At 38.2% G+C, this 15,854-nt stretch overlaps 1 protein-coding gene across 2 annotated transcripts in view; it reads left to right on the forward strand.

Moving 5' to 3' along the window:
• Positions 1 to 15,854, forward strand: part of LOC146377252 (collagen alpha-1(XIV) chain-like) — a 153,116-nt gene that overhangs the window by 92,640 nt on the left and 44,622 nt on the right. For both annotated transcript variants that reach the window (XM_084942671.1, XM_084942672.1), the window contains exons 32-34: positions 1,049 to 1,191; positions 4,144 to 4,253; positions 14,167 to 14,325. In XM_084942671.1, the coding sequence (XP_084798797.1) occupies positions 1,049 to 1,191; positions 4,144 to 4,253; positions 14,167 to 14,325 (412 nt within the window). The remainder of the gene's footprint in view (positions 1 to 1,048; positions 1,192 to 4,143; positions 4,254 to 14,166; positions 14,326 to 15,854) is intronic.

Consider the following 15,854-nt stretch of genomic DNA (forward strand, 5'->3'; position numbering starts at 1 on the left):
TGTTTTTATATCTACAGTTTCAAACATGTACAAGGTTTTGAATAAACAAACACACAATTAAATAAATAAGTACATTTTTATTTTAATAAATAAATAACATTTAATCAATGTTTTGATAATTTGACATTGTGTACGCTTTATTAATCCCATAGGAAATTAGTCCTCTGCATTTAACCCATTCACTCAGTGAAGCAGTGGGCAGCCACCAATCCAGCACCCAGGGAGCAGTGTATAAAGGCAGCACCTTGCTCATGGGTATCTCAGGGTAGCCGTTTGGTGGATTTAAACCCCCAACCTTGCTATCATGGGGCAAACACTCTACCTACTGAGCTATCACTATCCCCGGCTAACCAATATATTCAATATTTCTTGGAATTACACATCTCTAGAAAGTCAGGTACAGAACTTACAGTGAAAGAGAACATGTTTTAAAGCTAAAACTGCATCGAGCCAGCCAGGAGTCAAACCTAGAATCTTCTGATCCATAGTCAGACATTGCACCACTGGCCCACATGCAAGGTGCTGGGAAGAACTTTAAAGCATTCGAAGAGATTGTTCATATAGGTTAAAAGATTTGGTATGTATCTACAGTAGCACTATACTTCAGGTGTATGTTTAAATACAACATACATGTTTGCTTACACTCAGTAGCACTCAGAGCATTCAGTGGCTCCAGTTTCGATCCCCAAGGTCTTTTCTGATGTTTTCGGAGCTTATTTCCACTTGATGCTGTCAACAGACTTCCATTTCAGCTTCTTGTTCTTTGATTGCTCATTTTCTGAAAAGTGACAACCACTCTGAAAAACTGAAGCTTAGGAGATTTAAGCCTGAAGTGCTCGGAGACAGCTACCTATAAAAAGACTAGGCTCTGTGATTAAAAAGAGGCTGGTGCTCATAGAGTCTCAGGCAGCTGAAAACACTCTAAAAGCAATCACAACAGCTAAAAACAGACAGCACACTTTTTAAAGACACCTAGTGCATACAAGCCTTTCAGGCACCGCTAAGCTCGCTATGTGTGTGTTTGCCTGTCCTTTCATGTGTGTGACAGGTATCTTCACCCTGAGGGTTTACCATCTGACTATACTATTTCTATGATGCTCCGCCTACTTCCCGAGACCCCACAGGAACCTTTTGCGTTGTGGGAAATCCTCAACAAGGACAACGACCCGTTAGTTGGACTGATTCTTGACAGTGAGTTTGAATCACCTATTTTCTTTCTTCTTTACCTTTTTTGTCTCAGCTGGATTTTCGCACATCACAGTTTGACAAGTATAGACTTAAATAGCAGATGTTTGCTACAGCTTTCCCAGCACCTCCAAGTAAACAGAGAAAGTGCATAATGAAGCCAAACTTAGAAGTCTTTGCTAAATATTAATGATTCCAGCTGGGATGCTACATTAACTACAGTTTTAATCCACTATGGTTTATGCAGCTTTAAGAAGTTGGGACGCGTTGTGAGAAGAAAAAGAGAAAAGAAAGAAGAGGAATGCAATGATCATTTAAACCCATGGTTAATTGTATCCATGCTATATGTGCTTATTTTCAAATGGATGCTATTAATGTGTTTCAAAATATTTGAGTCAGAGGCATCAAAAGACTGGAAAGGATGTGTACGCGGGGAAAAATGGTGCATTTCAGAAGTCACTGACAGAAAAAGAAAATGATGCCTTACAAGTGAAGATGGGGATTCATTACTGTTTTGAATAATGTGGCATATTACTTCACAAATTGAAGAATAATGCCTTGTAAAAGTAAACATTAGAATTCAGAGATTGGAGTATTATCTACTGCAGTAGTTATTACAATATATTAATACGTCTGAAATCTGGAGAACTGGAGAACAATCTGTCATGTAAAGAAACAATCATCTAAACAAGAAACACCACCATGATCCAAACTTATTAAAGACTTTTTAGAGATGGAAGGCTGTTCTGTGGTCCGACCAGTCCACATTTGATTTTAAATGAATCAAAGGCTACTGGTGCACCTCTGTCAAGGTTAGCTTTCACATCACCAATGATGCTGCACACTGTATACAAGCCTATATATGCCCTGAAACATACACAATGGTCTCAATGATTTCAGGAACAAAATGCAGTTTTCCACTTTCAAAATGTCATATTTTAGCTTGTTTTACTTTGTGGAAACAACAAAAACAATAAAAAGTATTTTCTATTTAACCTCGAGGATTAATAAAAATCAAAGATACAGACATGGTTAAAATAAAGCATGGCCTTTTTCAAATCTAAGGTTTTATGTATCAGGACATAAAAATGATCTTTTCCTTAGCAGGTCTTAAAATTATGTAAATACAACTTTAGGTGAACTACAAAACTATTTATTTAACAAAAATTAGGTCAAAGAGTATAGGTGTGCAAAACTAAGTACACCTGATTAACCAGTGTGAGCACCTCTATAAAAGCAGAGGTTTTGGTTTGGAGCATTCAGGTGTGTGTTTACACAATGCCAAAGAGGAAAGACGCCAGCAATGATCTCAGAGAAGCAATTATTGCTCCCGATCAATGTGGGAAAGGTTATGAGTCAATTTCCATCATTGTGTGGAAGACCTTCTGACAGTGGCCCTGCAAATTCACCATAATGTCAGGTTTAGCATTGCTCCCAAACTGTAAAAATACCCAAGAGCTTCATCTTAGACTCTATAAGCCTCAGTCAGCATGGTAAATGTTAAATGGCTGCCAGGAGAAAGCCTGTTCTCTCTAAAAGGAACATGCCAACAGGGCTTAGGTTTGCAAAGTTGCATCTGAACAAACCACAAAGCTTCCGGAGCAATGTCCTTCGGACAGATGAGACCAAAATGGAGATATTTGGTCCTAGTACACAATGCCACATTTGGGAAAAACCACCTACCAGCTAAAGGTTGGCCAAAACTGGGTTATGCAGCAGGACATTGATCTCAAGCACAGCAGCAAATCTCCATCAGAATGTCTGAAAAAGAACAGAATCAAAGTGTTGCAATGGCCTGGTCACAAGTCCAGATTGAAATGCTCCAGCAGAACCTGAACCTGAAGGGAGCTGTGCATAAATAATTACTCACAAAAACCAGTGAACTGAACCAGTGTTATAAAGAAGTGTGTGACAAATTCTTCTACAATGATGTGAGGGATGATAAAGTCATACAGAAAATGATTAATTCAAGTTATTGCTGCTAAAAGTGGCTCTACAAGCTATTGAATCATTGGATGTACTTAGTCTGTCACACACTCTTCCTGCTTTTTGCCTTAGTTTTTGCTAAATAAATAATGACATATACAAGAATGTCATATTTCTGTTTATCTGAGGTTGCAGTCATCCGATTTAAAGAGCTGATAAGGACCAGATTTGTCATTTTGTCCTGATACATAAAACCTGACAGACTGTATACTTTCTTTTTACAGTGACTGTTCCTGCTTTTTTTGGTAAATACCTGTATTATTTAACTCTTTCTGAATGGTACTGATTATATGTATGAAAAGGGGTCATGGCCTTAAATTTACAGCTGTGGATCAGCAAACAGCTTGAGTATGATATAAAGTCAGTTTTAGTTAAAACAGATGGGATGATGATGATAATGGTGGCTGAAGACTTACCATGGTGCAGTGGCTGTATAGTAAGTGTTTGTGTCATACTGTGATAAGCCCTATCACAGAAAACAGTGCACACTCGGTAAGCTCACCCCTAGGGTGAACTTTTAGAAATGTTTTGGACATCACTGACTTGGATAAGACTTGATCTGCTGCCATTTCCATATCAGTGTATGAGATCCCATGTGAGATCCAAGGAGTAGCTGGAGGATGTTAAAAAATCATTTAGTTTTCTCTGCTTTCCCAATTGAGCCAGATACAGCAAGAAGGCAACAAAATTGCATTTTAGTTTGGGCTTGAGTTACTTTTGAGTGAGTGACATATATTTGCTTACATCTTGAGTCTTTAGTGTGAATACAACAGTGTATGTGTTATTCAAAAAGCTGTTTCTGTTAGTCCAGACACTTGAAATATGCAGTTTGATTTTGTTTGTTTCTGATTGAATTTCTTTTTTTAGGGAATGCATGTTTGTAATACTTAGTCATGTGCTCAATTCACATTTGCACTGAATGGGAAAATTATCTATCCTCCCAACCTCACTACCACCACTTTCCTCCCACAGACTCTGGAAAGACACTGACGTTCTTTAACCATGACTACAAAGGAGACTTCCAGACTGCTACCTTTGAAGAGGCAGCAATCAAAAAAATTTTCCATGGCAGCTTCCACAAGGTTAGTGTTTTTTGCAACTCTACGCTGAAAATAACTTTAGTTAGCTGGATTCAAAACGTAGGCGTCAAAACAGACAAAGTATTTTTGCATTGTGGCTAACATGCTGATGTCAAGTGTTTGCGCGTGCGTGGTGTGAGAGCCTGCGGTGACACCATCACGACGGCCAACAAGATTTCAAACAGGTTTGATTTTCTTACGACCAAACGATTGATGATCGGGAGCTGGTCGTGAGGTGTTAATCGCTTCTCGTTACCCCATGTATACTACACGATGCACGAGACACGATGAAGGCGAAACTCGTGCCGATCCCCAAAACAGTCGCACGACTGAAGAATCGGCTCAAAATGGGCCAAAAATCGCACAGTGTATGCCCAGCATTAGGGCCTTGAAGGTTCTAATCTAGATAGCATATTATAGCCTAACGATGAGATATAATGACGAACACTTAGCATTGTATCATTCTAATTTCACCACAATTACATAACTAATTTATCACCACAAAAATTCAATACAGTGGTCCCACGTTTATCGCGGTGGTCACATTCTAAAAATAACCCGCGATAGGTGAAATCTGCAAAATAGCCAACTTTATTTTTTACAATTATTATAGATGTTTTAAGGCTGTAAAACTCCTCACTACACACTTTATACACTTTTCTCAGACAGGCATGAACATTTTCACACTTTTCTATCTTGTTTAAACACTCTCAAAGTTCTAACCTAACCTCTAATGAAACTAAAGGCACCCGCAGTTGCCTGTGACAGTGCAAAAGTTTAGTCGACATTGTTGTGTTTGTTGGGGAGAAAACTTCACTTCAGAGTCACACTGCTAGTGATCGAAGATTTGTGTAAATTTGACAAGCTGAACGCATTCTGACTGTACAGGAGATGCGGCACGAGATTGATTGACAGTGGTTTACAGCTAATCAGCACGCAGAACACAGTGCGCTGTAAAAAATGAGCAAAATTGCATTAAAAAATCCGCGAAACAGCGAGGCCATGAAAGGTGAACCAAGGGAGCACTGTATTATGATATGTGATTATAGCATGACGATATTATGTTGCCTGATGATTACATTAAAAAAGACTAAAATGTAAATCATACAATAGAGCAGCTTGTGACCATTGAAGGTTATCTATAAAAATGTCCTAATTACTACACTTAATCACATAAAAATCACTTCCTGCTTGATTTATGACCTCAGTAAACCATTTCCTGTTGAGTTTATTTTTCCAAATAAATGACTTTAGGTCTTATTTTAACATTACCCATTTTCTAAGTTATGATCCCATTTATAACAACACGAGCGTGGGTTGCAAAGTGGCTTTCACACATATATCATCTGTGTGCATGCTAAAGCAGCTACAGTATAACAGAAAATTATTAACTGAGTCATCAAACGATGTGGTCGGACTATAAGATTAACTGATCTGCTGGGATTGCAGCTGCTAATGCCATGCTAACGCAATATTTGGCTTAACATATTTGCTGTACCCATACAGTGATAAACTCTGTTCAGAACTTTTAGGTGGTAGTTTTTCACATAAACGTTGAGGTTTGCTGCCTTGAAACTCTGGAGAGCAGACTGGGACAGAGAGAGAAGGAAATGTGGCGGTAAGCTGCCGTAGAGAGCCAAAAACATAAGAAAGCTGTATTGTATTTTTGGTGTTTTTGAAGCTGTGGCTCCTGTTGGGTGGTTTTCCAGAGGCTCCTGGGCTGAAATTTTTCTCTCGATCTGTCAGCACTGCTGCGGAGAGTGTTTAAAAATGTGATGATAGCCCCCTTTCCTATTCCCTATCTCCCTCCCACTCCACTGCTTTTCTTGCACCGATTGTTTTTTTGTTTTTTTTAAACCAGTGGAGAGTGCAAAGTGGGAGTAAAACTGCAGATTTTAACAACCTTTAAGTAATTTCTATGGTCTCCTGTGATAAGGTTATTGTGGACTTTTGTCATTATTTTTGATGTGATTTTAAAAAAACAAGGATAATCTTATTTTAAGCAGTCTCTTTCTTTAATCAGTGCAACACAAGTGACTTTTTTTTAGAGTGTAATGCCTTTAAAAAAGTTGATTTTATGAGTACACCATTAGAACAAGGTCTTTAGTTGTTTATGCAGTCATACCTATTCCCTGGAGAAACCATATTATTTATCCCACCCAAATGATTTTCTTCCAAAGGCATTTCATATTTACCTCGATGACTGGGATTATGTCTGAGCATTTTTATGTAAATTATGTTGTATCTAATTACTCTGACTGAGTAAAAATAGCAGATTCTGATGGCTTTCCTCCAACAGAAGACAATTTTGCGCTCGCTTGAGAGGAAAGAGCATTTTGAGAAAAAAATAAACACAGAAATAAATACTGAATAAATAATGACATTGATTTAGCCTCAGCAGGCCCAGGAAATGACTAATTCACATTGCAAAACAACATTAGCCGAGATAAACGAAATAATGATAATCAGTCCTTTTGTCTTTACATGCACGTTCTTCTTTGAGTGCCGATCATTTCAGGAGCTCTTTTAATTCAACCAGTCGGGATAATCTTTAGATTTTGCTTTATTTTATTTATTTTTTTAAAGACTAGTAGATGTTTGTTTGACAAATGAATAGAACTCCAAGAAAAGTTTCTATAAACATTATTTTGCCTGGAATTTCTGTGGATTTCTGCTGAAAACAAGCCAACAGCAGCCCACTAACTGTCTCTATCTCAGTTCTCAAATGTCATGGAGTAGCTGTCCATCATTCTCTCTGCCTTTTGTCTTCTCTGTTGTTTCTCGCCTTTCTCCCGGAGAACATGACAATTTTCAGAGAGGGAATAGATGCAGAAGACTGCCTGACCAGAGGAAGTCTCCCTCTCCATTTAGACAGGATGACAAGTGAATAAGAGGAGTGTGTGTCTGTGTGTGCATGTTTGTGGGTCCTTTATAAAGGGATTATCATATGAAGACACCTCATGTGAAAGCAGGAATACTCAGCGGGATCTGGCACTGATGGAAGCACACACACAAACATACACTCAGCATGTTTGTGTGTGTGTGTGTTCTCTCTCTGTACACAGAGGGAACAAAAACAGGTAAAGGAAGAGAAGAAATGTATATGATGAGGAGTTTTAACACTTAGACACACAGAGAGAAGAGGTGAAAGTTATCCGCAATACACAACTCATTTTGCTCCAAAACTATGCGGACACTATTTCTGTGACCCAAATGATTGAATGCCCCGCATTAAAAAGTTACAAGCAGCACATAAAGCTGTCGTTGTGTGCGCTGTAAAAAAAATCGACACTAAGGAAATTTCCACCTGTACGTTTGTTACTTTCTACAGCTATCCACCATATCTCACTAAGTTTAAAGAAGCACTTTTAATTTGTTTATTGATTGTTATTATTATTATTCTAAATCCATATTGATGAATGTTGGTAGGTCCCCGCCTTTGACAAAACACTTTAGAACATAAATTATTTGGTCTAGAAAGTAAAAAGAGTCCCTGTAGGAAGTAAGACGTTTTTATTGTCCAGTGTAAAAAGCAAAGGATTTTCACCTTGGAGAGAGTTTGAACCATAAGTGCATCAGTGTTTAATGAACTGTTGTGTGGAGGACACATTTATGGACAGAAGTGCAGGATTCTTGAGACAGGAATAAACTTTAAACAAGCTTTAACGCTTCCGGTTCCAGAAAACCAAAAAGAAAGCCCAAAATCCGAATGGTGACAGGGTACCATTCCAAAGACTACAAACATACTCAGAAAAGTCAGGGAAAGCAGAGCAAGAAAACGAACAACAATGTGGAAAATCAAACACAGGACAGGGGGAGACTCAGGAAATGGATACATACAGGTGGGGAACACAGCTGAAACTAATCAAGGACGAAGGGACAAGGAGGGCAAAATCAAATTAATGCATGGACTCAACATATGGGTAATGACCAGAGATGGGCAGTAACCCTTTACAAGTAACGTCCAACATCCAGGGACCATTCTTGTCTTGTGGGAGAGGTTTAGGGGGCAGTTTTGTTTGTTTAGATTTATTTTGTTTCTGCTTTCCTAGATTTTTCTATATTTATCTGACAGATAAACCCAATCCAATACTAGTGATGTTAGTCTTGCTATAGAAGACTATAGAAAATACACAAGGTTCATAATGTACATCCATGGTTTCACTTCCTGCTGGTAAATCTTTTGATGCATGTCATACTGTTCTCTTACATTTCCTGTTGCTCTCTGCAGTGACTGTTCAAATAAAGGCATCATTTAAAAAAATATATTTTTTTAAATGTTTATTTTACCAGAGCTAGAGTAAAAATGCTCAAATCTGCTCTAGCTTCTCATTATGTACACTGATCTTTTTCATAAAGACAGGAATAATAAGACTTGTTTGTTTGTTTTTCAGCGACTCTAATTGTCAAACCAGATCCAGTTACAGGCCAAATAATTGTTTACATCGACAAAACAAGTTGAGCATTTAATACTGTACTATAGGATTGGGCTTCTAGTCAGTTCTACTTGTGTCTAGCTTGATAATCAGTGTATGGTCAGCATACAGTATAAGCTAGACAACTTTTTTTTTTCTCTTGCAACTACATAAAAAACACATGCAAGAGCAACAGTTTCTTCATGTGTAATCAGGCATCCTCCCCTCCCCCTTCTTCAAAAATAAATCTGCTTCTAGGGTGTGAAGATCTCTGTGTTAAAACCACAAAACCAGATACAAATTGAACTTAAGAATCCAAATTTATTCATGTTAAAGTGATAATTCAAATTTAATAAACAAAACACTTTATTTATCAGGCACAGAGAGCACCAGATGAGACATACACAAAACATCAAAAAAATCAACAACACAAAATCATCAATGCTATCTAAAATGACCAATCGCAAATTTATCCGGATCATAGCCAGGCTGTGTAGAGCTGTAGTCATCACTGCAGAGGTTAAACAATAAAGGCGATAAGACATAAGTTAGCCAACACCCTCTATGTCCAGTCTGTAATAAATCAATAATGCATGAAATAAGTCCAGGTGAAAGCTCAGGGCCATGCAGAGATGTTTGAAGTTAAAAAGGGGCACGTAGAACCAGGCTGAATAACAACAACCCACATTCATCAAGAATCGAATATGGAATCGTATCATACTATATCACTGTCATTAGGTGTTGACAATGCAACGCAAACATAGCCTATGTTTTTCTTGATGGGTACAATGTTGCTGTTGAGGGGTTACTGCTGCTCCTGCTGCTGATAGTGCTGGAGGGCAGGGCTGTGTTGATCTGAGACTGTAGACATTTAAAGTCCATAGGAGAGATGGTCTCCGATTAAACAAGTGTTATGAGACAATAATAAAATCCAAAGATTGGTGACAGCACATGGAACCATAAAGCAACAAATTAAAAAAAAAAACTGTGGGAAATAAACTCGGCTCTGCCTGTGAGTCACTCTTTGCCTCTCTTCCTCCTTCCATCTCATCTATCTCTCCACTTCCTGTCCATCAGAGAACAAGGCACAATTTCCTGTTGCATTAATCTATTATTTAATTTTCCACACTTAATAACACCTAATCCATAATAAAGTAACGATAGAAAAATGTTATAGAACCAAAACTATTGTGTTTATTATTGTTTTTATACTTGAGTACCTCTGCAATGCAACAACTGGTACATGTGTTAATGTTACCTGTGCTCTTTGTAATCCAGCTGCTGAAGGATCCACTGCCTTTATCAGCCTCAAACAGCTCATTCTGTCACTGTTTCCTGCTCCTGTCCTTACAGGGCATATCTGGACAATGTTATATCATGAGGAATAATCTAAAAAAATCTATACACATAAAACACACACACACACACATGCACATACAGTGACATTTTAGACTTTCTCCAGAATACTGTGTATACTATGGCCACAAGTTTTCATCATGTTGCTGATCCAGAATCCTTCCCTTATTATTTATTCCTAGTACTATAATAATAAAATAATAAGAATAAAAAATAAAGGAATAAATATAAAATAATGTATTTGTGAGGATTTTGTTTCACTATCCACTCTGTGCAGGCAGAAAGCTTATTAAATGTTTAAACTGTAGAGCTACAATAATTCTGCTGCTGTAAAATCAGTATTTTGTCATATTTGAAATATTAATCTAATATATGTTTCTTAATGTAACTTCTTTAAAACAGTGTGTTTTTTAAATATCATAATTATAATCATCCATAATTATGTGGATATGCATATTAGATAGTTTTTAATGAAATATAAGCCCTGTAACTTACTTTAAAACTAAATATGTTCCCTAAAAAGGTGGACAGAGCTACAGATCCATGACACCCTTACCCAGTTAGCTAGCAGCTAATGACACCACTACTTGTGCAGTTAATAAAAGGACAGGTAATGTTTTATCGCGCTGTTGCAGACACAGCACGCTCATTTGTTTCAATTCGTCAGTTGCCACAAGACAACTTAACAACGTATACGTAAAAACCTAATACTCCTGTGTACTATAGACTATGGTGTGAGCTGTACACCCTATTTACTGGTTTGCCAATGAATTTGTGTTTCCCCCACAGCTCCGCACCGCCCAGGTGGCAAAAAATCCGGGTGCTCTTTGCGAGCTCGTTCCCAGCTCGTAACCAGCACGCTCTGCCGTCAAGGGCGAGCATTGGTTAATGGTAGTCATGTGCAAGCCAGATCCTTTTATTTAGCAAAATTGTGATTTGTAGTTAAATGTTACTGTTGAGGGGTACAGGCAGGACTCCACACGCACACACACATAAAAGGGGCAGGTTTTTCTGATATCAAAGTACTTTTGAGTTCAATTTGTGAGACTCCTTATCAACCAAGTCATAACGTAGCGCTGTCAGTCACACAGTCACAAATGTATTTATTTATTTAACCTGAAAAATAAAGCAAAACAAGTTAAAGTGAAATAAACTGTCTGTTGACAGGAGATACAAACAAATGAGGTACTTTATATTACACATGCAGCTGATGTTTAAGACAGCAGAAAATAGCAGCGTGTGTGTGTCTGTGTGTGTGTGAAGGAGAACGAGAGGGAGACACCAACAGAGTAATTTATCTTGTTATGGCAGCAGTATTGGCTGTGAACGGCTCCAGCCAGCCATCTGACCTGCAAGGTACAGCTCAATGCAAAAAGCATTATGCTAGTTATGTCTTAAATTCCATACTCAGTTATTGTTGCCATGGCTTTTGTTTTACTTTATTTTCTTATTCCGCACTGATAAGTTATAATTCCAAGTCTTTGAGAATCTATCTCTTGTTAGGTGTATGCGTGTGTCTCGAATGGACAAATACAAACACAAAGGACTCTCGTAATGTTGAAGGTAGTTTTAAAGTCACTCATTTGTCATCTTTTTAATTCTTTGTGTAGTCTTTACTGGGTCCTTCTCTATGGGATGCCACAAGGCCAGTGACAATGGGTGGTCTTTGCTGGTATATTAGAGGATGTAGTTGATTTTATCTAACTATGATGTGAGATCAAGTGCAGCCCTTCGAGATGAATCTCTGTGGAAAATCATCACATAATCAACAGGGTGAGAACAAAACTATTAAAACAACTGGTGAGCTTCAGTGTAAAAGTAAGATATAAGCTATGAGAATATGAGCTACGGATGAAAATAAATATGAGCTGCATGTGCTGATTGTTCACAAATAACTGTGCATGTTTAACTTCTAGCCAGTCATGATACTTTCATATGCACGTCGTAGGACAATGGTGTCAAGCATAAGGTTTGGGGTCCTGAATTGGCCTTGCAAATTCACCAACCGGCCCCATAGGATGGCTTTGGAAAATATTAACTGTATTTTTACATTTTATAGCAATATAAAACATATTAGAAAGCATTATAAAGATTTCATTTTATGGCTTTAAAATAAATAAAGACCTCCAGCATTGGCCCTTCATACTGCACCAAAGTAATCAACTAAGACATGACAGAAAAGTTCCTGCATGTTCTAATAAAATGATATTTTCTGTCAATTATAATTACAGGACAGTCTGACCATTGAGCTACTTTCTGTAATTTTACACTTTTATTTCTTTAAATTTAAGTCCAAAGAGCTGCACTGACAGATTTCTTTAATTTACCACAGCAGAGATGTATTATTTAAATTGCACTTCTTTTTCTTACATTAAGATATGTCAAATGTGTAGTTAAACATCTTTACACTGACAGAAAATACTTTCACAAGTCCGGTCCATGTCGTAGGGTATAGATACTGGAAGATACTGGCAGCAATTTGGCAACCTGGGACTATGAAATGTTAGTGAATTCAGTGGCTTTAGACACTGATTCATCCATTTGCTTAATTGCTTATCCATTTCAGGGTTGTGGGGGCTCGAGCCTATCCCAGCTGTCATAGGACAAGAGCAGCTAAGTGATTGGTGATGAGTGCATTATACATGGAGAGGGGCTTTATTTTAGTTCGGAGATTGTTTTTTAATGATTCATCAAACAATGAGGAAAGCAATAAAAGAAATTTAATATCAATCTAAAAACCTGTCAGCTAATCTGCTGATTTAAGCTTCAGGGGATAGACAGAGGATAGCAGGGGCAAGACTTTTTGTTGCATCCACCATTCATGGGTACAAAAACATATATAGTCAAAAAAGATATTAAAAATGCTAAATCAGCACTACAAGATAGCCGATTGTTTCAAGATTGTTATTCCACAAATGTGTTCCCTAACCAAATGCTTTTTAAATGTGCTTGGTCAAAAGTGCTCAGGCTGCAAGCAAACTATAAAAAGAAACTCTTAAATAGTTAAAAACACATTTGTCTGTTTATCATGAGTGCAAAATACAGTGAATGACAAGTAAACAGCGAATATCTGCTTCCTGCAACTGTCAACCCGATTATTCCGATTTCACGGAATCCACTGTTAAGAAGGGAAGAGCGTATCAGTCTTTAGCCTGAAAATCTGTCATTGCTTTAGGAAATCCAGCCACCCAGAAGGTGAGTGACTGACATCTTTTCTGCACACACAAACACACACTGGCCTTCATGCATTCCCTAAACACCAATGTTAACCTGAACTGAAACCACTAAATGCCACAGAATGTCGGCAAAATGTCTGCACCTTAGAGGATTTCATCATCTTTTATATCATAAAAGTGTAGCACTCACACACCCTTCATGCCCAGTGAAGTATGCAGAACAGAGGATGAGAACAGAAAGTCGTTCTACAGTAAAGCGGGCGCGTACGCGTCAGCTGATGAATGGTCTCTGACACTTGAATATGAACTTTGTTAAACCTCCACATTAGCTGTAGCTTGTTTGTGTGGCTTTGTGCATGCATTTAGACGTGGACACATGCATTTGTAGTCCCGTGGCTTAAAACTGGCTTAAGTAATGTGAAAGAGCAAAGTAGTTCACGTAATTGTGAATAATGCGGACACTAATAGTCTAGTTTATTCCTGTCCTTCAGCATGATGCTGCCCTCTTTGCTCATTAACTGTGTGACCAGTTGAATTTCACGGTTCATGGCTCTGGCAGTGGTTTCCTCTAAGGAGGCAGTTTTAGCTCACAGGCATCCAGCACTCAGCTCAGACAGGGTAATTTAAGTGCATGGATGCTTTTAGACTGGTTTTATTAGAAAATACATACACAAAAGAACTCATTGTGACTGATTAGTAAGTAAAAAGATTGCAAATTGTTGACGCGCTCTTCTGGAACATTCACACTCAAGGGAGTCAGATGTTTTCTACTCTGGCTGATCATTACCTGTGACAGTGCTGCACTTAAAATCAGCAGCTCCATTTGACGTCTGTGTAGCTATTTGTGTGTTTGTGCAGCCCTGAAAAATGGTAAACTCTATGTAGTGCTCCATATAGTGTGGTGTGAGTGATTTCAGACACGCCGCCAAAGCATTTCTAATGCAACCAATTATCTTTTTGCCCATTCAGCTCCATGTAACCATCAGCAAGACATCTGTGAAGGTGGTACTGGATTGCTCAGTGGTTGGGGAGAAATACATTAATGCAGCTGGTAACATCACCACCGATGGAATGGAGGTCCTCGGAAGGACGGTTCGATCCAGAGGTAGACAAGACAGCTCTGCTCCGGTTAGTATGAATACTTGTTTGGATCAATGTAAAAAGGAAGCATTGACTACAACGTGTATTAACAAATGCAGATGTAGGCTTTGTTTCAAGACAGCAGCCGATAGGATGACTTGAACAATGAACAGGCAAAGGTAAAGTTGCTTCTTGCGAGAGTTATTTTACAATCTGTTTCAAATTACCAGAAATGACCAGGCACCTGAGTGAGTGTGTGTGTGCTGTGCATGTGTGTGTGCATAATTATGGCCTGTTAAGTAGCAGCCATAAATATTCACAACCATTTCATTAAGTCACTCAGTAGGAGTTCATTTTATTTATTGCAAGTGGAAATGCACAAAGTGCTTTATATATTCTGTGTTAGCTGTTCTCTACCCATTAAATAGCACAGGCACTCAAAAAAAAGAGCTTTTGGCAGACACAGTGAGGGATGAGGGTAAGATAACCTGGGCGTTTGGAAATACTAAGTATTTCCAAAAGCCCAGTAGTAAATGTATACTACTGAGCTTTTCCAAAGAAAAATATTAGCTGATAAATGCTCTTTAATTATATTTTATCTACTTAACAGATTGTTCTCCACTGCCAGTGAAGAAAATGGCTATTTATTTAAAAAATGTCTACTTGGGTTGCCAGTATTTGCAAAAAGCACGTGAAAATGGAACTTGTTGTACAGAAGAATCAATTTAGTCTAACAATTCTATGTTTTAAGTGGCAACAAATTGAACTGGAAACAATCGTAAACATGTTCGTGTTCATAATTAACTTTGTGTTTAGTTGATTTAAAGGAGTACAAGTGTAACAGAATAAAATTGTACACTCACTCGGTGCTTCATTAGTTACACCTTGTTAGCAACCGTTTCAACCCCGATTTGTCATCAGAGTTGCCTTAATTCTTTTTGGTACAGATTCAACAAGGCGCTGGAAATATTCCTCACAAATACTGGTCCATGTTTACATGACAGCTTCACAAAGTGATTTCAGATATGTCAGCTGCACATCCGTGATGTGAATGATGTAGTGACTGTGGAGGCCAGCCGAGTATGACTAGGTAGGCTGTGGTCATGTAAATGATGCCCTGTTTGTACTAAAGGGCCCAAAGTGTGTCAAAAAATATCCCTTAGAAATTGAGACTCATCTGACCAGCTAATGTTTTTCCAATATTCCCATTTTAGTGAACTAGTGATAACTGTAGCCTCAGTTTCCTGTTCTTAGCTGACAAGAGTGACGTGTGGTGCGGTCTTCTGCTGCTGTCCCACATCTGACATGCAGATTTGACTCGCTTTACCTTCAGAGCTTTACCAATCTAAGCTCTTCTTACATTGGTTGTAACGAGGGGTTATTCGAGTTACTGTTGCCTTCCTATCAGCTTAAAGTAGTCCAGCTGTTCTCCTCTAACCTCTGGCATCAACGAGGTACTTTTTACTCAGATACACACTCACTGGATGTTTTTTTCTATTTTGGACCATTCTGTGCAAACCTTAGGGATGGTTATGCTGGAACATACTAAATCATCAGCTTGCAAAATACTCAGACCA

Source organism: Perissodus microlepis, chromosome 11, assembly GCF_051167445.1.
Source record: "Perissodus microlepis isolate ML-2025 ecotype Zambia chromosome 11, ASM5116744v1, whole genome shotgun sequence".
Lineage (NCBI taxonomy): Eukaryota > Metazoa > Chordata > Actinopteri > Cichliformes > Cichlidae > Perissodus > Perissodus microlepis.